This window comes from Cryptomeria japonica, chromosome 1, assembly GCF_030272615.1.
Source record: "Cryptomeria japonica chromosome 1, Sugi_1.0, whole genome shotgun sequence".
NCBI classification, from domain to species: Eukaryota; Viridiplantae; Streptophyta; class Pinopsida; order Cupressales; family Cupressaceae; genus Cryptomeria; species Cryptomeria japonica.
The window spans coordinates 80,861,676-80,881,881 of NC_081405.1; the positions used below are offsets into that span (position 1 = coordinate 80,861,676).

General features: G+C 35.3%; 1 protein-coding gene across 3 annotated transcripts in view; it reads right to left on the reverse strand.

Annotated features, from left to right (window-relative positions):
- The window catches only part of LOC131041881 (protein RETICULATA-RELATED 1, chloroplastic), a 29,222-nt gene extending 13,712 nt beyond the window's left edge, over positions 1 to 15,510 (reverse strand). Inside the window, exons 1-5 of one of the 3 annotated variants that reach the window (XM_057975109.2) lie at positions 15,151 to 15,510; positions 14,535 to 14,605; positions 13,164 to 14,167; positions 12,937 to 13,035; positions 12,581 to 12,801 (exon numbers count right to left, since the gene is read on the reverse strand). In XM_057975109.2, the coding sequence (XP_057831092.2) occupies positions 12,581 to 12,801; positions 12,937 to 13,035; positions 13,164 to 13,898 (1,055 nt within the window). In that variant the 5' untranslated portion in view covers positions 13,899 to 14,167; positions 14,535 to 14,605; positions 15,151 to 15,510. Of the gene's footprint in view, positions 1 to 12,580; positions 12,802 to 12,936; positions 13,036 to 13,163; positions 14,168 to 14,534; positions 14,606 to 14,993; positions 15,103 to 15,150 lie in introns of those variants that run through there. The other 2 variants (XM_057975108.2, XM_057975110.2) reach the window with 2 other exon arrangements.
- Between the last annotated feature and the right edge of the window lie 4,696 nt (positions 15,511 to 20,206).

The window sequence follows — 20,206 nt, forward strand, 5'->3', positions numbered from 1 at the left end:
AATTGAATAGTCATGACCAAGAAGATGAATGATTGTCAAAAGATAATGGGTCGATACCCTAACACCACTAGAACAAAAAACAAAATGCAGAACCCCTTCATGAAGACAAACAATAGCTAAAAGTAGGAAATCCCCCAAACATTTTGCCCTAAACACATACATGCAACCAAGAAAAATCACAAGACACATAGTCATAAGTTGGACACAAAACAAGTTAGTCTCCACAAAAGTCAACTCCAAGCGTCTATGGAAGTTGACATGATCATGAGTCATCATTACTAGCTATCACTTTCATTTTACTATTGAATTCATCCCAAATGCTATCAAAATCATTTTGTCACTAAAGTGAAACAAATTGCTGCCAAAAATGCAAATATGTTCTATATTGTTGTTGAAGTCCACTTGAAATGAAGCTGAGCTTTAGGCAAATTTAGAGAGGAAACAAGCATGTGGTCAACATAAATGATTGAAAATTGATCACCAAAACCCTGCCAAAACATGCATTCCTGCTGGAAAACTGATAAACATCACTGAAGATTGATGGAGACTGAAAAAATAATTGAATGATCTTGAATAATCGGATGAATTAATTACGAATATACAACTGTTTATAAAGAAAATTCTAAAAAGAACGAACTGTTAAACTAAAGCTTCAACATGAAGCTAAAACGCTTAAAACACTAAATGAAGCTAAAAAGCTAAACACTAAAAAGAAAAATATGTGTTCTTATAAAAGAAGCAATAGTTGCACTTAAAAGACTAAACGAACTAAAAAGCTAAATAAGTCGACAACTAAGATGACGAACTTAAAAGCTAAATGACTAACTAAATGACCATTAATAGAACCACTAAAAAAGGTAACTGACTAAAAGAAATAATTATTCTAATAAAGACCACTGGTAAATGAAAAAATCTAACTAAAATTCATGACAAAACCCTGAAATGATGAAGATTCTGAGCTGAAACTACTGCTGTCAATCAAACACTCAGCTACAAACATTTGAAGGAATGAAGACTTTGATTTCCCTCAGTATGTTACAATCTGTTACAAAAGCCTGCAACATTATCTTTGTGAGAATTGTCCCTCCATTATAGGGTGCATGCCTTTGAATGAAAATGGAATTTTGGATTTTCAAAGACTTATCATTCCCCTATGATAGAGTGCACCTACATTGATCAGCATAATTTGATCTTGCGAAAATAAAGTTTACATTTTAGGGGGGCATGCACCAATCAATTGCCTTGCAACTTTTGCATTTTTGAAAACTTGCTTCCTTGTTATACAGTGCATGCCCTAATATAATGTTGCAATTTTTCTAAAACTCACCCTCACTTTATACAGCATGTATTTGTATAGTGTTACAACTTACACTTCGAAAATAATATTTATCTCCATTAAGTAGCATACGCTGATTTATATGTCTGCAATTTTTAACTTAACAAAAACTTGTGCAGTCCTCATAGAGGTAAACGCCCTTCTACATGGGTCACTTTTTCAGTGTTTGCGAATTCTATTCCAATATAATGGTGCATGCTCTATAATGGCCTGCAATTTTCAGTTTGAAACTCAACACATCCACATTCAAAAAGGTGAATGCACATAAACTGGCTGCAAATTTTCACTTAGTTGTCTCTCTTCTCAACAGTTTGTGCCCATATGTGGGCATGCAAATTATTCAAACTTGATTTTGTTTTTCACTCTGGTGTGTGCCAATCTATAGACTTGTAATTTTTCATTTATAGACTTCCTGTTTGGCCTCACATTGGTGCGCTCTACTCAATTAGAGAACTTATTTTCATGCCTTCACTAGTTTTCACAAACTCTTCATTATTTGAACTCCATTCTTCACCTTGGTGGATGTGTTTGAAAGCTCTTTTTGTTAGGCCTGAAAAGACACAGAGAAGAAACAACAAAAACAGCATAGATTGCCCTAACAAATTTGAAACAAGATGTTTTTTCCAGTTTTGATGAATTCACTGCTTTACATTGGCAGCCAGCTCATCAAATACAGCATAAAACACTCCACTACAGCAGCAAACATGAAATCACCCATGGCAAAACCAATGAATTGGAATTCACCACAAGAATGTGAATGGTTTTGATCTTGGCTCTGGTTTGGATGTTTGAGCACAATGAAATAATAATTGATTGTTATTAACAAAGGAAACGAAAACTCCTTCTATAAGCAATTAGAAAAGATCTTTCCATAACGGAAAGGATCAAGAACTAAAGACAGAATAGAAAGGTTCTAAATACTAACTAACTGACTTAAAGAATACAAAGTTACTAAAACTAATTAAATGACTTAAATGACCATTACAAGCTAAATGTTACAATATTACTTTAATACACTCCCTTAATGGTCATTCTACTAACTACCATGCAGAAGACTTGTCATGATCTATTGGTCTTTTGGCCATAAACGCATAAAAGGCCGACTACTCCTCTGAATGCTCTGCGACATGAGCCTATTGTTGAGACCCTCCCTGGTTGGATTTTTTATCAGCCAACTGGTTTCTGCAGAACTTCTTCATATGACCAAGCTTACCACAATAGCAACATGTGATAGATTTCAGATTTTTTGAAGAATCATCAGGTTCACCTTGTCCTTTTGGCTGAGTAGACTTAGCCTTTGCCTTTGTCCTTGGCAATAAAAGCCTATTCCATACCGGTTGTCTCATTGTTGCTACCAGATTGCTTCTTCCACTTGTCTCGCTGCAAGAGCTTGTCGCATAATTCATCAAACTTCAAGTCAATGTTGGTGGAGGTAATGTTAAGAGTTTCGATGAAGTGCTCATAGGATCGTGGTAAGCTTTTCAGCATGTTAACCACAATATCCTCTTCTTCCATCTTGCTATCAATGGCCTCCAATTGATCATGAATGTCTTTGATCTTCATTAAATGATACTACAAAGACATCTTGTCATACATCACAATCCAAAACAACATATTTTTAAGGAAGAAAGCTTTGCCTTTATCCGAGTCTCATGCAGATCCTTCAAGTGAGTCCAAATTTGTGCAACAATCTTGCCAAAAAGCACTTCTTGAACCATCTCATCGATGACTGATAAGTTGAGCAACATAACTGCTTCACAATTATGCTCATCGAACTTGTCTTGGTCTTTGCCTACCACTATGAGATGAGCAGAATTACCCAAAACAATTTGATCTAGGCATCGGTACTCAAAAATGGTGAGCATCCTCTGTTTCCAGGCATTCTAATTCTTGTCATTGAATCTCTAAGTGCCTTCCAACATGATATTGGGTACCAAACCCATCGCTCCCGCTATCCAAAGACACAAAAGCTTCTCAAATGCTTTCAATTTTTGTTGATAAAAAATCAGGAAAAACTAAAACCCACGATTTTTTTTATTTTTATTTTAAATCATGCAAAAACACTTGTTGAAGCAAACCCAAGTCTAATAAAAACAAAAAAACAAAAAAATTGCAAATACTGGTATGCCCTAGAAACCCTCAAAGCACAAAACACAATTTTGTAAAAAAATCGCACAAAAAACTCATTACTTTTGCAAAAACTTCATTTGCCCTAGAAACCTGTTGTGACGTATTCACACATCGCCCCATTGCAAATGGGGACCCCTGCTTTTTGCCTTCTGGGGTGTGTTTTCTAGGTCTTTTAGGGTTTTTGTCTTTTAGCCTTTGCTTTTCGAGTGTCGCCAGGGGGATCATTAGGATGGCAAGCTCTGCTTGAGCCGAGGTGAATCTTTGGGGCCTCAGAATTAGGGTTTCTTTGAGAGTCTTCCTTAGGGCCTGGTTTTGCTCTTGTTGCTAATTGTGTCTTGCTTGGTGAGTGAGTGTCATTCTTGAAGGTCCGAGCTAGGTCAAGTTGGTGAGTGATGAAGTCTGGAATGTCATCCTGATCTTCAAATGCCTTGAAATTTGGCTAAGTCTAAAATGCCCTGATCCTGAAATTTGGCGCTGTCTGGAATGTCCTGATCCTGAAATTTGACTAAGTCTAGAAAACTGGAGAATCCTCCAAAAACTAGATTTTGCAATATAACTCGTGGAGGTCCGAAACTACTCTCAAACATCTGGACAGTATATATGGAATATAACTTAATAATTCTTATACTTAAATGTTATATTCCATAAAATGATCCTGACGGAGAGTCCAAAATGTCAAATTTCGCTCCTAACCCTTCCAAAGGGTCCAAAGCGAATTTCGCTCCTGACCCTTCCAAAGGGTCCAGAGCGAAATTCTTGAAAACACTAATTTCTCCCTTAGCCAAAGTTAGGATCAAGATGGAGATGCATGAGGAAGTATCTATGTTTGCCTCCCAAGGAAGATTAGAGTTTGAAAAATCAAGAATCGAGGTCAAAACATGATTTTCGCTCCTGACCCTTCCAGAGGGTCCAGAGCGAAATCTTCCTTTTTGCCTTCCTTTGACCTTGAAACCTAGTTGGACCTTGCCTAGACCAAGTTGGATGATGAATTGTCTTGATTGTGTAAAGAGGAAGTTGATTTGGCCAAGTTTGTGTGAGAATGAGTTGAAAGGAAGATGAAAATCAACCTGGGAAGTGATTTTCGCTCCTGACCCTTCCGGAGGGTCCAGAACGAAAATCCTTGAAGACCTCAATTTCTTCATTGCCCAGGCCAAGCTCTTGGTTTCTAAGACATGTTTGGAGTTTTTTGAATATTCTAGCCTTGTAAAGATTGAAAGATGAAGGATTTTAGTCAAGAAGATGAATTTCGCTCCTGACCCTTCCAGAGGGTCCAGAGCGAAATTCTTGAAAACACTCATTTTTCCCTTGGCTAAAGTCAGGATCTTGATGGAGATGCATGAGGAAGGATCTATGTTTGCCTCCCAAAGAGAATTGGAGTTGAAAAGGTCAAGAGTCAAGCTCAAATCATGATTTTTGCTCCTGACCCTTCCAAAGGGTCCAGAGCGAAAATCTTTGTAGCTCTCATTTCCTTCCCAATTTTGGCTAAGTGTTGGTTTCTAGGGCATGTTGGAGGATGAATTGGTATGTTCTTGCCTTGAGATGGAGTTGGATGATTTTGAAGAGCAAGATTTTAGCCTAAAAGAGAATTTCGCTCCTGACCCTTCCAAAGGGTCTAGAGCGAAATTCATCATAAACCTCATTTGCTACCTTGTTTGGGCTTGAAACCTTGCTCCTTTGATGGAAAACGATCTATATTTGCCTCCAGGAGAAAATTGAAGTTTAAAAAATGAACAATAAAGCCCAAATGGTGATTTTTGCTCCTGACCCTTCCAAAGGGTCCAGAGCGAAAATCCTCCTAAGGCTCATTTCCTCCCTAGTTTGACCAAATTTTGAGTTGCAAGGCATCTTGAGGGGAAGAGTGGACATGTTTGGACTTTAAAAATGTGTGAGAGCTTTGAAAAAATGAAGGATTCTAACCAAGAAGGTGAATTTCGCTCCTGACCCTTCCAAAGGGTCCAGAGCGAAATTCCTTACAAGCCTACCTTTTTGACCTTGCTTGGGCTTAAGACTTTGATCCTTGCATGAGAATGATGTTTAGTTACCTTCTAGAGAAGAATGGAGGTGAAAAGATGAAGGATCAAGTCAAGAATGAGATTTTCGCTCCTGACCCTTCCAAAGGGTCCGAAGCGAAAATCCTAAATCCACCTATTCCTTTCACATTTGTGCCAAGTCAGGCCTAGACAAGGACGATAGAAGCCCTTGAGATTGCCCTTGAATGGATTTTTGTCTCAAAGAATGATGATTTTGGGCTAGAAAAGGAAAATCGCTCCTGACCCTTCCAAAGGGTCCAGAGCGAATTTTCTCAAAACCACCTTTTTTCCCAATTTTGTGCCAAGCCTAGTGCTGACTAAGTTGAGTTTTGATGGGAGAGGTCCTTAGAAATGACTTTGACTTATCAATGATTATCAAATGTGAAGGAATTGAGCCTAAAAAGCGATTTTCACTCCTGACCCTTTGGAAGGGTCAGGAGCGAAAATCTTAAAAACCATCTTTTCTTCCAAAATTTGAGCAAAGTCAAACCTGGACAAGGGTGAGAGAAGTCATTTGGATTGCCTTAGAGTGGATTTTAGTCACCAAGAATGCAAATTTTGAAACCAAAATGAGAATTTCGCTCCTGACCCTTCCAAAGGGTCCAGAGCGAAATTCCTAGGATCACCCTTTTTTCCTTGCAAATCAAGTCAAGTTTTTGGTTTTTATGGCCTAGATAGGAGTGAGGCGATGTGTCCTTGGTCTTGGAGGTGGATTGGAGTTGAAAGAATGAGGAAATAAGCCTAAAATAAGATTTTCGCTCCTGACCCTTCCAAAGGGTCCAGAGCGAAAATCCTAAAAACTATCTTATCCTCCAAATTTTGTGCTAAGTCAGGCCTAGACTAGGGTGAGAGAAGCTATTTGGAATGCCTTGGAAAGATGTTTGACCTTCAAAAGTGTGAATTTTGAGCTAAAATGAGAATTTCGCTTCTGACCCTTCCAAAGGGTCCAGAGCAAAATTCTGGATAGGTCCTGTCCTTGGCTAGGTTTTTGAGCGAATTCTCCTTTTTGGGCCTTGGGAAGATCAAACCAATGTTGCCAAGTTGAGGAGTGGATTCAATATGAGGGAGTCCAGATGAAGTGAAGTGAAGGAAGTGAAATTGAGTGTGAATAAGCAAGTAAAAAATGAATTTTGCTCCTGACCCTTCCAAAGGGTCCAGAGCGAAATTCTTCATCTACCTATTTCCTCCTTGTGTCAAGTCAAGACTTGGAGTCCTAAGGCGTAGTTGAGGTTGAAATGATGTTACTTTGCCCTGCAAGATGGATTGAAGTGAAGAAAATGAAGAGTTGTGACCTAAAAGGTGAATTTCGCTCCTGACCCTTCCAAAGGGTCCAGAGCGAAATTCCCAATTTCACTCAAATTGCTCATGATAGAGGTCAAGGCGTGGGTCCCTGGGCGCTGGAGGAAGGAAAACTAGTGTGTGCTTGCCTTGGAAGGTATTTTGGAGAGGAAACATGATAGATTTTGTCCTGAAAGGTGAATTTCGCTCCTGACCCTTCCAAAGGGTCCAGAGCGAAATTCTTAAAAACCTCTCTTTTGCCCCAAATTTGAATCAAGATTGGTGTTGGTTGAGAATGAGGGTGTCCTTGGGCATGTATCTAAGCAAGTACGGTTGCAAAGTGAGAACAATTTGAGCCAGGAATGCAAATTTCGCTCCTAACCCTTCCAAAGGGTCCAGGGCGAAATTCTTATGAAGCCTGTCCCTGAAAGAATCTTGAGCAAACTTCATTTTGATGTCTTCTTGTTGATGATTTAAGGTATAAAATGCTATGTTACAATAAATATATTATGTGTCCTTAATCATTTTATGGTGTGTCTTGCAGGTGAAAGAAGACCAGGCCAGGGCAAGGACGGCCTCCTCCAGTCCAACATCAACAGGGACGACCTCCTCCAGTCCAGCATTTGAAGGAAAGTTGAAAGAAGACCAGGCCAAGACAAGGACGACCTTCTCCAGTCCAGCATCAACAAGGACGACCTTCTCCAGTCCAGCATCATCAGGGACGACCTTCTCCAGTCTAGCATCATCAAGGACGACATCTTCCAGTCTAGCATTCCAAGGAAAGGTACACTATCCATCCTGCACATTGAAGACAAAGGAGGTTAAAGCAAGGGTTCGTTGAAGAGGCAGACAGTTTCAGAAGAGTTAATTAAAGTTAGCTTCTCAACATCATCAAATTGAACATCAACCAAGTTGCAAGTGTCAGACAAGGTGGCGTCCCAGTCATCACTCCTCCAGTCGGATTGGTCCACCTCAGCGTGTCCAGATTCAATGTACCTGACTCATCAAAGATGACACAAACTTCGATGTACCTACCCCAGTTATCCATTGGTCGAATATTTCAAAGAAGACGTGTCCAAATAATGCAATTATTTCATTGGCCAGAATTGAGTTTGTTGTAACAAACCCTAATTAGGGTTTTCATTGTAAAATCTCGGCCATTGATCTCAAGTTGATCTGAGCCATCGAATTGTATTAAGGGCGCTATTTAAGCCCTGGCTCCTCATTTTGTAAAGGCTAACAATAGTTAGTCAGTAGTTAGAAGGTGAATAGTTAGAAATAGTGAATAGTCAGTTGATAGAATAGCAATTAGAGTAGAATAGAAAGAGAAGGCAAAGATTGTTGCCAAGATGTTGTTGTAAAAGACTTGTAAAACTTAATTGAAGAAATGGTGAAATCTATGGGTCGATTCAACAATTTGCATGGTCTCTATACTTCTCAAATTTGATTTCATGTTATTAGATGAGAGGAAGAAATGTGTTTGATTGATGGTGAAATTCATATATCCATACTACTAGAAGTTTGTTGATTGCAGACTTGCCTTGTGTAGTCAACTGGAATCATTCAGTTTAAGCTTAACTTCAATCGTCACTTCTTCACTGATATGCATCAGCCTGATGGTGTCTATGCTTGTAGCGATGATCTGAACATCATAAAGTTTTCCTCCGAAGATCGCACTACCTTGTGGAGATGGTCCTGGGATGTCAAAACAAGACTTAGTTAGAATTTCATCAAAGGTTATTCATTGCTCCTACATTCTTAGCGTCAGAATTAGATCCTTTCCTCGCCCTCATCCTTTTCCTTTTTTTTCAAAATCTAGACTAGTGAAATCCTGTGTTCCAGCAATATTCAAAGCAAATCAGACGTTCAGTCATCAAGTGTAAGTCCCCTTGTGATTCCAACAAAATCACATCCTACCACGAAGAGCTTATCCACACATAGAGATCCTACATAACAGAACCTTGGAGTTACTCTGACTGATCCTTCGGCGAGATCTTCAACAGTCGGGAAACTTTGCTCAAGAGAGGATAAGATACCTCCGGGTATTTTATTCTGTGTTCGCATGTGCATAAAAAACACATCAACAAAACCCTAGGCACAACCCAAAAAAATTGATACCCACGATTTTGATGAAAAAAGCATGCAAAAAACTCAATCCTAAAACCCTTCACACGGCAAGAGAAACGTAGAAACTTTCTTCGTCCCAAAACCTTCGACGCAACAAAAACTCTCAACATAGCAAGATCCTTCGACAACCAATTGTGATTTATAGTGAAAAGAACCTTCAAGCAGAGGCGTGAAGGCGGAGAAAGCCACAACCCATGCATAAAAAAACACGATTTTAACAAAAATCCCTAAAACCTCCAATCAACACGATCTTCACACAATGAAAAAAAACCCTTGATTTCACACAATGAAGAATCCGCAAAATACAAATAACACAAATCCAACAATTTTTGTCTTTAAAAAAATCGATCAAAAAAAATCTAGAAATTGTCACAAAATTTCCAGGGAAATTGTCCAACAAAAACAAAAACCCTCAATTTTATTTTAAAAATCGATCAAAAACCTCTATCAATCAAAAAACTCGATTCTATAGACAAAACCCACAAATTTGTTTTTTAAAAAATCAAGGAAAAAAAATTCTAAAAATTTCCTCAAAATTTCTAGGTAAAGACCACGATTTTTTTTTTTTAAATTGCCAAAAAAGAATCTATGCTCTAATACCATGAAATAATAATTGATCGTTATTAACAATGGATAGGAAAACTCCTTATATAAGCAAAATTACAAGATCTTTCCATGATGGAAACAACCGAGAATTAAAGATAGAATAGAAAGATTATAAATACTAACTAACTGACTTACAGAATAGAAAGTTACTAAAAACTAACTAAACAAACGACTTAAATGACCATTATAAGTTAAATATTACAATAATACTTTAATACGCAAGAGGAATCTATGAGAATCTATATTAGTCAATATGCCTCTTAGAACAAAGATAGTGAAAGTTGGTGTCATGGTTGAGCAAGGTTTTTGGACCTATGAAAGACTTTGTAGCTTGACAAGCTCTTAAACACATGCTTGAGCTTGATTATTCACCTTTGAGACCTCACTAGACTGTACTTGACTGATTGATACTTGAGGTGAGGAGCTTTTCGCCCTCTTGCTGAAGTTTTCTCTCCATATAGAGTTCTCCAAGGTAATCAATGTTATCAAAGTCATTGACTTGCAACTCTTGTGTTTTGACTACGTTTTCCACGCTTATTTGTAACGTCCCCTTTTTGGGATTTATCTCCATTTAGGCTTGAGACAACAATTCTAACTTTAAATTAGAGTTGTAATATATTAATAAATATAATTTTATCAAAATTGGATACATTTTATTATAAAATTTTAAGAATAATTCAGAAAGTAGAACTTATCTTGGTAACTTTCTCAGATTTGTATACTTGAAATATATGCCTTGATGTTATAAGTCATTGCTGCTCAGTTGAGTCTTTGGATTAGAGTAATAGATTCTTTACAACGATAGTTCTTCCTCTCTACTTCGATAGTTCTTCCTCTCTACTTGATCTTTAAGGCTATAAATGACTAAAGTGTTCAATATACTCCTTCACCCTTAAAGCGTCCATGAAATAACATTGGAAACAATATATAGAATTGGCCACTAAATATGAACCGCTGTCCCTTCTGTGTAGGCAGTTCAATGCTGTGTTACCTTCCACGTACTTGACAAGTCACTCGATATGATATACTATGGAGTGCTATAATGAATGGATTGATTTTTAATATTGCTCCCCCTAACACAGCACACAATCACCATGGGATGTTGGTTGTTTGTACCAAGCAATTAAGAGATCCAGCTCTTCTGGGAATTCACAGAAGGTTCTGATATCAGTTGATAAGTATTTATGTCAGAATGAATCAGCAGTTGTCTAGGAACTTGAGTTTCCTTCTATCGTGTAATGCAAACAATACAGTTCCTTTTGCAGACATGCACTTCCATGCGTTGTCCCCTAACTCCCCCTCTTCAAATGATTCAGAACTGTCTTACATATCTTCCATATGTCCTTCTATTAGAGTAGTGACTCTTCATTCATCAATGCATAGCTGTGTCCTTTCTTCATCTTATCTTAAGTGATTGTATTTGTCTAATCGCTACTTATCCATATATAATCAGTGGGTTATAACATTCCATTAGTCTCCTTACTAATTACTGCCATGATTGATTAATATGTCTTCTCCACTGATTAATATAATTAATGCTTAGTTAATATCATTCTTCTCTTGAGGATAGATATTCTTCCTTCCTTAATTGATATTGCAATCAATAGTTGACATCCGTTAATGGTATTTGGATCGGTCAAACTATCATCGATGTTAATTGATGTTTATTCGATCAATTATGATCATGTCCAATAATGGCTGATGGCAAAAATTAGTTACTGTGATTGATATATACTTAGTTGATATACTGACAACTGCGTTCATCCTTTATTCCTCGATAGAGATCGATGATCTTCATGCTTCAAGTTCTTTAAGTAACCATCTGATCAGTTGACCCCTTCGTATCTAGTACCAATCTCCCATGGTCGATTTGTTGCTGATCATATCTCATACTGGCCTTAATCTATCCGTTCTTTTGACAATGATTATTAAAGGTCGCTTATGAGCAAGTCACCATTGATATCGATATGCAATGATGTCCTGACACTGGCAGACTAAGCTTCTGATCCATACTGAGGTGCTGATAGCTCATAATCTCTTTGTGATTATACTATGGATGGCCTTCATGTCATTGCTTTGCTTCTTCTCCAGGTCAGACTAATTGACTTAATGCTCTTCTTGCTCCCTATGTTGATCCTTACCACTTTTGGAAAGGTGATTATCAATGTCATTAATGGTAGAGCGAAAATGACAGCATGTGAGCTTGGATGCTTGCAAATCTTTGACTTTAGTCTTATTGATCAGACTATATATCCAGGTTATCCACTATCCCTTATTCACATCATTTATAAAGATAATACAAGGAGCTTTCTTAAAGTTAACAATATTGGACAGAGTCTTATTTGGGGATATCACATTATTTGTTGATGTTGAATGCAATTACATGTTTGTTAAGTGAATATGCTATTGAGAACACTAACAACGTGGCCTTAAACATGTTTATGACAAGCAACACTTTAGGCATCCATCGTTGATGAGCTGTTTGGAAGTCTAGCACTTAGTTTATGGATCAGACAAACTTGTTCTAATTTTTTTCTCATCAAACACAAACCTTGTATGATTCACATCTCAGTGGTAATGGTTTTCTTCAATCCTTCAACATTTACTTATTAGTTATTTACCCTAAGGTTCATCATTATTAGTCTCTAATATGATGAATCATTTTCATGCAAGACAAGACAACTTCTATCTACATTATGCTATATTTGGTAAGCTTATTGTCAGAATTATCTGGATCCTCTAGAAGCTAAGTTTGCTCTTCACATGGGTAGCAATCTATCTCAAGAAAGGGATCTTTTACATATTGGTTGTTGTAAATAAAAAATTTAAAAGTGGGACAGTATAGGCAAGGTCAAATGCAATCATTAGCAATCTCACAATGGCACCCATATGAAAAAGAAATGCATGCCCTCACAAAATTGAGTGAATGACATCTTACCTAAATCCACTAACAATATCCCAGGACATTTTATTTATTTTCGTCCTTGTTGAATTCATGCAATCCAAAACTAGATGAAAAAATTGACTATAATAACATACTAACATTGAGGGCACCGTATCATGAAGAACTTACCTGCTAGGTAATGCTCCAATAGCATGGTTTACCATTCCACTCAGCCCAGCTACTCTAGTGGGCTGCCCAAAGCGAACAAATGGTGCCAACATACAAACTAGAACGACATCAACAACAACGCCAACAATAAGATCAGCAAGATAAAGCTCAAATTCTGACCAAAAGTCTTTTCCTCTCTTCTGAACTTCTGCAAATGTTGCGCAGCAAGAATCAATCACTATCTGCATACCAAATAGACCAGCAGAGCAAAGATGATCAGATGCATATAGTGTTTATAAGCAAAAATTATTAATATTGCTCATTTATAATGTTCATCAGCATAAAATAAAAGAACCTGTTGAGGAGCAGAGCTAGACCTCTATGGAAACTTTAAATAGAAAACTTGGGTCTGCGAGCATGCGGTTCCGTAACATAGAGCTTGCACGGATGGCTGCTCCTAGGGGCCATACAGCTTCCTAAACAATGGAATCAAAACAAAACTGAAAAAGGACACAAAGCATCATATGCATGTAGTAATAGGATAAAAATAAATATAAGCCAAAAGAAGCAAAGCACAAAGGATGAATTTGGCATTCATACATACTTGCAAATTCAGGTAACGAGAAAGAAGCAATTTGCGTAAACCTGAAGACCTAGCAGCTTCAGCCATGTCAGATGGCAGAACAACACCTCTAGACTTGGCCTCTTTGAACACTTCTGCAGCACTTAACATAGGTCCAAATTCACTTTCATCATCATTCCCATCCTGATTGCCCTCGTTGTCCCCTCCTTCACCCCTTCCTCCTCTGAAGTTCCCATTGTCATCACCTCCAAAATTGTTTCCACCTGCTCCGCCATCAGTGTTTAGAACATTCTTAATGTCTCCATCAGTTACTATACTTAACTTAGGTAGGCCAGGCCCTCCTCCAGCCATTTCAGTAGTAGTTACAACTTCAGGATTATCAACAAATTTTGAATCAAAATCCATCTCACATCTAGCTATGTGACACCGTCCTCTTTTAACCCAATGGTGCCTACCTCTTTCGAATGAAACAATTTTAGGATGTATACCAGACTCAATGGAATTTGCTTTACTTCTAAAGCTTTCAAATCTGTTGCTATGAACCCATAAAGGCTTTTCATTTTCCAAAATAAGAGCAAACGTTACCCCTTTCTTGGAAAAATCTTGAAAATTACCTTGCCTTTTGGAAACAGGAAATCCCCTTACTTTAACATGAGTACTTCGACCAGCATTGAAAAGACAACTAGGCAGATTTGAAGGTTCAGAAGTTGAAATGACAGAAGATTGCTGACGAATACCAGCCGAGATACCAGCCATTCTATTTTTAGTGGAGATTTTTCCAATATGTCGTTCCAGTCGCCTCAATAGTTGTAATTCTAGAGTTTGTGCTAATATTCTTGTTACAAATTCTACAATTTGAAGTTTCAATGTATATGAGACTATTTGCAAAGGGCTTAATGTAATCGCACTGAGGAAGGTCTCATGAAATGTCGGCAAATATGATTAAAAAATTTATACTTCTGCCTTGTGAAATCAACGCCCAGATACCACTGAAACTCAATATTCTGCTTCAGAAGCACTTTTTCCTATAAAACACAACACAAAAATAAATTATCCAAGTTTGATGATTAACCATTAAATAAACAATATCCAAGAAATTCTCAGGCATTATGGTTAGATCCTAACACAGGAGAACAATATCATGTAATGAACAGAGAATAAGCGTGAAAAAACAAAAACAAAGATCTTTCAAGGGTAAGAAATAACGACATCCAACATAAATTTCATATTCTCTAAACCCAAATGGGATTAACTCACGTGGGAAAACAAGCGGGACGAGATCAAATCCTCAAGAGACAACAAAGCCGTGGCAACAACTAAGCCGAAAATTTGCCCGTAAAGTAAAATTTACCAAATCAAAAAAAATATTTATAATCTCTAAAAATTGCACACCTCCTTCAAAAATCCATCTTCTGTGAACCAACCAAGGGTGCTCAAAATGAAAACAAACACCATTGATCACTCTGTTACAACATAATCACCAATATTTTAAATTTTAAATATAAATGCAAACAACTGAAACAAAATATTTTCCTTTAATGATGAGACAAAGAGATCTATCAGCCCTGTGTACTTCTAAACCCTAAAGAAAACCAATACGTTAAACTTCAAATAAGAAACCAAACAGCTTTAAAAATTCACACTCAAATAAACACTATTTTTTCTCGAAAGCCACAAACATAACTTATTTCCATCGAACGAACTGAAGAAGAAGAAGACAGGCTCAAATTTCAAATGCCATTTAAAGCCTAAACTGTGATGCTTCTTAAACCACACTAAAACCCAAAAACACCTTAAAAAAAAAATTGTGCAAACTGCATGCGTTTAAATACAGGAAATGCTCAATCTTACCCCGCATTTTATATGATCTACTCAAAATCTTCCCAAAACATGAAATACAGCGTCTTTCAGAGAAAAAAACATCTGACAAAGAAAACGACAAAAACAAAGCCGGCATGTTTGACGAAGAAAAATATACAGTGCAATGCAAGCACACTCGATGGCAGACCTGGAATTTTAGTGGAGTATGCCAAACATGATAGAGGGAAAATATTAAACCCCTGCAAATCCTTCCCCTGCAACGTTCAAAAGATTTTAACTGATGCAAACACTTCAAATTTCTTTGGGTATTTGACTGAAAGCTTCTCTAACACAAAATCACTGTTATATTCAAGATTTTGACTCTAGGGAATCAAAATTATTCGCTTAGGTTATGTTGAAACTCGTGGTCGCTAGAATAAGATTCCCACACGCCTCTTTAGGCATTTAGCTTTACAATAATTTAACAGAACCAGGTTTATTTGTTCTCTTATTGATTGAAGCATCATCTCTCCCATCATGTTTTAGTGGAATTTGAATTGTTTTGAGTGACACTAATTAACTCCCATTTTGGGTAATGGTTGATGTTGATGTTGGAAGCATAAAATGTTAAGTAGTAACGAAATTAAATTAGAATTAAATTTCATATAAAAATAATTTGAATGTCTATTAAAAGTATAAGTTCATGTCATTGTCATGTTTTAACAAGATTTAATTATGTAGTTTTTAAGGCAAACTCTTTGACTTATATTTCATGAGCAGTGGGTGACACAAACTGTAAGGACCCGCTTGTCCTAACCCTAGTTAAATCAAACTTAAACTCACTGTTTTAATTAAAAATTAAATTAACCATTATTGCACATGCAAAAGCAATGATTATCAACATGCAAGTAATAGATAAGTAACTAAACAACCATGCAACTCATAAATAACATGTAGAAATTAAATATGCATGCGAAAAATAACAAACTAAAATTACGCATGAGAACCGAATAGAATGCAAACCATAATTAGTTAAGATGTCGAGTTATGTGTGCGCATGTGTAGCGTAAATCGTATGCATTAAATTATTAAAAATTAAATTAACATGCAAAAACTCATAATTAAATAATCTACCAGATAATTAAATATGACCATGCATGCATGCGTAAATGAAAACTAATCTAAGAAAGTAAATCATGCATGTTAGTGGGTTAGTATGTTAGTAGCCTTTTTTCTTATTTTCTTTTGTTAGTTACATTGCATGGTGACTTCTTGTCGCTTTACATCAGGTTACTTTATAGGTCCTTTTTCATAACTTCTGCATGCAACCATTCTAGTCTTTACAATGAAATAAAATATACATCTTTAATTATTACATAAAATTTTATCTGGAATCTCTGACTTTCTCTGTCTCCGGATGTGTCGCCTTCGTTTGACTTGGATAACCTCCTTTCGCAAACCGAATGATAGACATATGACCCAGGCGTTTTATCCGCCCAACCAAATGAAGCATAAGCTTCCTGGTGCTCTTGATAAGCTCTCATCCCTCACGACAGAGTATCCTAGCAAGTCGATACCAACTGGTAGTAAAGGAATCCTATGCAATCATGTAGAACTAACAACCCATCCTGGTTGAACTAACTACATGTGTTATGGCAGGGAGAAAAATAAATAAATAAATATGATGGCCATCATTACCCTATTGGGGAGGTGAAGAAAATCACCCTTCCCTGGTTAGCCCATAACAAGCACTCTCATTCCATAAATATCCCTCATAGACAGAAAAATAATTAACCCTCCGCGGATTAATGTCATATATATATATATATATATATATTGCTTTTATTCTTTTCTTAAAAATTTCTTAAATCAATCTTGAATTTAGAATTTACCACTATCAAGACTTTCCAATCACAACAATATTTTTTGAAAGTTATTTTATTTTCAATTATCAATTTTTTTCCATATTTGTTAGTACTCTCATAAGAAGTTAACATAACGCATATTCTATGATAAAAATAATAGCAAATAATAAAAAGGAAATCAAGCTTCACATACCTAATGGAATAAATTTGCAGAGGAATGCAATGATTAAAGAGGATACAGGTGGGAATACTTAGCTTGACATTTAAGTTGACTAAGAAAATACTCTAAAAATCAAAGAGAAAACGCTTAGTGGGAAATAAACTCAAATCAATGTTTGGAATGTGTTACGGAGATTTCCAAAATTCTAAGTTAGACAAGTGTGGAAACATAGAAACTGAATTATGATCTCGGTTACTATATTTGCGTGTGTGGGGTTGGAACTATAGAAACCCTCCCACTCAATGCCATATAGGCTAAGTGATGAGCACATATCATTTTCAGTCATGATACAGTCGTAATGTTTCAGTCATTTCTTAAAAACCTAGATCCCAATTTCTCAAAAAACTTCACAGTAATTAGAAATATTTGAAACACAAAAACCCAGTAAATTTCCTAAAAACCCAGTTTCTATTTTTTAAGATAGATGGAGAAGAAGGCGTTGACAACACAACTGACACATCAAACAAACTAGCATTAAATCCTGACAATATCCAATTACTCTCAGCAACAAAACAATACCAGTCAATCGATTTCATAGATAGAAGTCTTGTGGTAAAGAAGAGATTAAAAACCTACCTTGAACAAATTTATTTCCCGTACTTAAATTTTTAATCAGAAATTATGACAAGAAGAACAATTTTTAAAGGAAAAGATCAAATTAAGACTCAAATAAAATATGTAAAATAAATGAACCTGGTTGTGAGAAAGAAGAATTGCAAGCGTTTCCCAAATTTCAAACAAACTCTTCAATCTACGTTGTGAACTTCATAACAATCACACGAACCAAGAAGTTCAAAAAGAATTGGACTGAATCAAATAAGAGATTTATCCCTATATTTATAAATATTAAATTCTCTAAAAATAAAATTTAACTGATTGCATGATTAAGTTCTAAAAATAAAACTAAATTTTAATTATCAAATGCATGATTAGAACTCACAAAATAATTCTTAAATTAAATAACAAATTTGTTAGCATGATTTTAAAGATTTAGTTTTAAAGAAAATAATCTATTAATTTAATTATTTAGTTTTCATCATGCCTCGCATGTCGTCTATATTTTTAGCACATTATTTTCCCTAAATTTAGTATCTTACTATTTACTCATGCATTGTATCTTGCATGTCAAAAATATAATTTATAATCTTGATTATACATATATATTTAAATTATTTTATTAATTAATATTTTAATAAATTCCTTAAATAAATCCCTTTTTAAAAAAATTACTCCTCTAATTATTTACAAGATGTTATCTCTTTAAATAGCTTTTATTTATTTTATAATTTAATTATCAAATAACTTATATTTTTTATTACTCACTTTTAAATAATTATATTATAATTAATTTCTAGCTTGATTGTAATATTAAATACTTGTATATTTAATAGTTTATCCTTATTATTATTTTATTTTTATTTTAATTATTTTATTTTATCATTTTATATTAAACTCCCTAATTTAATTTACTCATTGCTTATCTAATTGGGTACTTTGCACAAGGTTCCAATACTTAGGTCGCTACTGGCGAGCTAGAAAAACCCCTCCTCGGTCATATGTCTGCCTTCGACGATTAACCTACAACTTACTCCAACTCAACAAAAGGTCGTCAGATCATGATAATAAATGCATTATTCATATTATCAGGTTTAAAATCTAATTAAAGCATTAATATCATTAATGATCATAATTGAATATAATAATTCATCATCATTAAATAACGATATTATAAAATAACTGACCATCGTTAATGTCATTAAACCACAAAATACCATCTAACATCATGAAAAAGCTAATCAAATAATTACGTGTAAAATGTCAATAGTATAAGTATCTAGCATAGTAAAGTAAATCTAACTAGGGTCTAAGTCGAGTCGTGACACAAACCCATTTCTCATTCGCTTTGATGATCCACATAATACTCATTGCTTTTAGGTGATGTTCATAAGGATGTAGCATCAAGACTTCCCAAGAGATCACTCATCCCTATACTACTCTAATTCAAGTGTGCTCAACAAAAGAGTTCCCTCTAAGATTGAGCCAACTTAACTTGCTAATTTATTTGCAAAACTTTCAACAAGTGTTATCTATTATAAACCATTCATTATAGGGCTCTTTAGCTCATCTAATGACAAATAAAAAGTGCATGTCACATGTATCCAAAGATTGACGCATATTTGTGACTTACGGATTAAAGAGGTAGTAAACCCTTATTGACCAACCAAAAAACATCTAAAATATCCTTAATAGACATAATATTTTTCACAATCCACGTAAATGAATTTTAGTATTTGTGGTATAAAATTGTGTAAGAGTCATTGATCAAAGTTTAGGATCACACTTCATGATCTATTATCAAGAAAGGAGATCATCAAATGTGATATGAAATGTTTAAACTAAACTATTAGATAGTTTTCCATTAAAAAAATTATTCTAAAATATCATATTTCATTGTAAGTAATTATATTGATGTCATGCAGATTTTAGCATTATTTTGATAGTTTAAATGATTTTTGACTCCTTATAGTCTAATTCCTTAAAGGTGTGTTGAAAAAATTAAAATAAACAAATATCAAAAAATTATATTGCATATAAAACTATAACAATTATCTTAGGTATTACAAAAAGAAATATTTAATAAGGTGCTCTATGGAAAAATATCAAAATGTCTAATTAAACAATTTTCTCAATAGAAAAGTTGCATGAACTACTAAAACAAGTCAAAAATACGTCAATTTTATAATAGAAAGTATACCATCAAGGGTTTGTCAAACAAATTGGTTCAAATATTTTATGAACATTGAAACATTCAAAATTAATAAATGTGCAATCAAATATTACACGTGTCAAAAGGCCACTCTTGGATGCAAAAAAACATTGGCCAAAAAAGAGGAAGCAAACAAATTAATGCATATGATCATGTTTTAGGGGTACGCCTTAACTCCATAACATTGGAGCTTTTTTAAATAGTAAGTTCATTTTTATGAAAACTTTAACATGTTTTCTTTTAGACATCAATTACATCTTCATTAAGATGTATAAAAGCACCCCAAAAAGGGTGAGATTGAAATATGTACATTAAAGTGTGTATTACCAAACATCTTATGTTTCATCATATGATTGGTTGAATCTTCAATATAAGTTGTGAAAATCGATTTTTTTATCCATTGTTTGAAAAA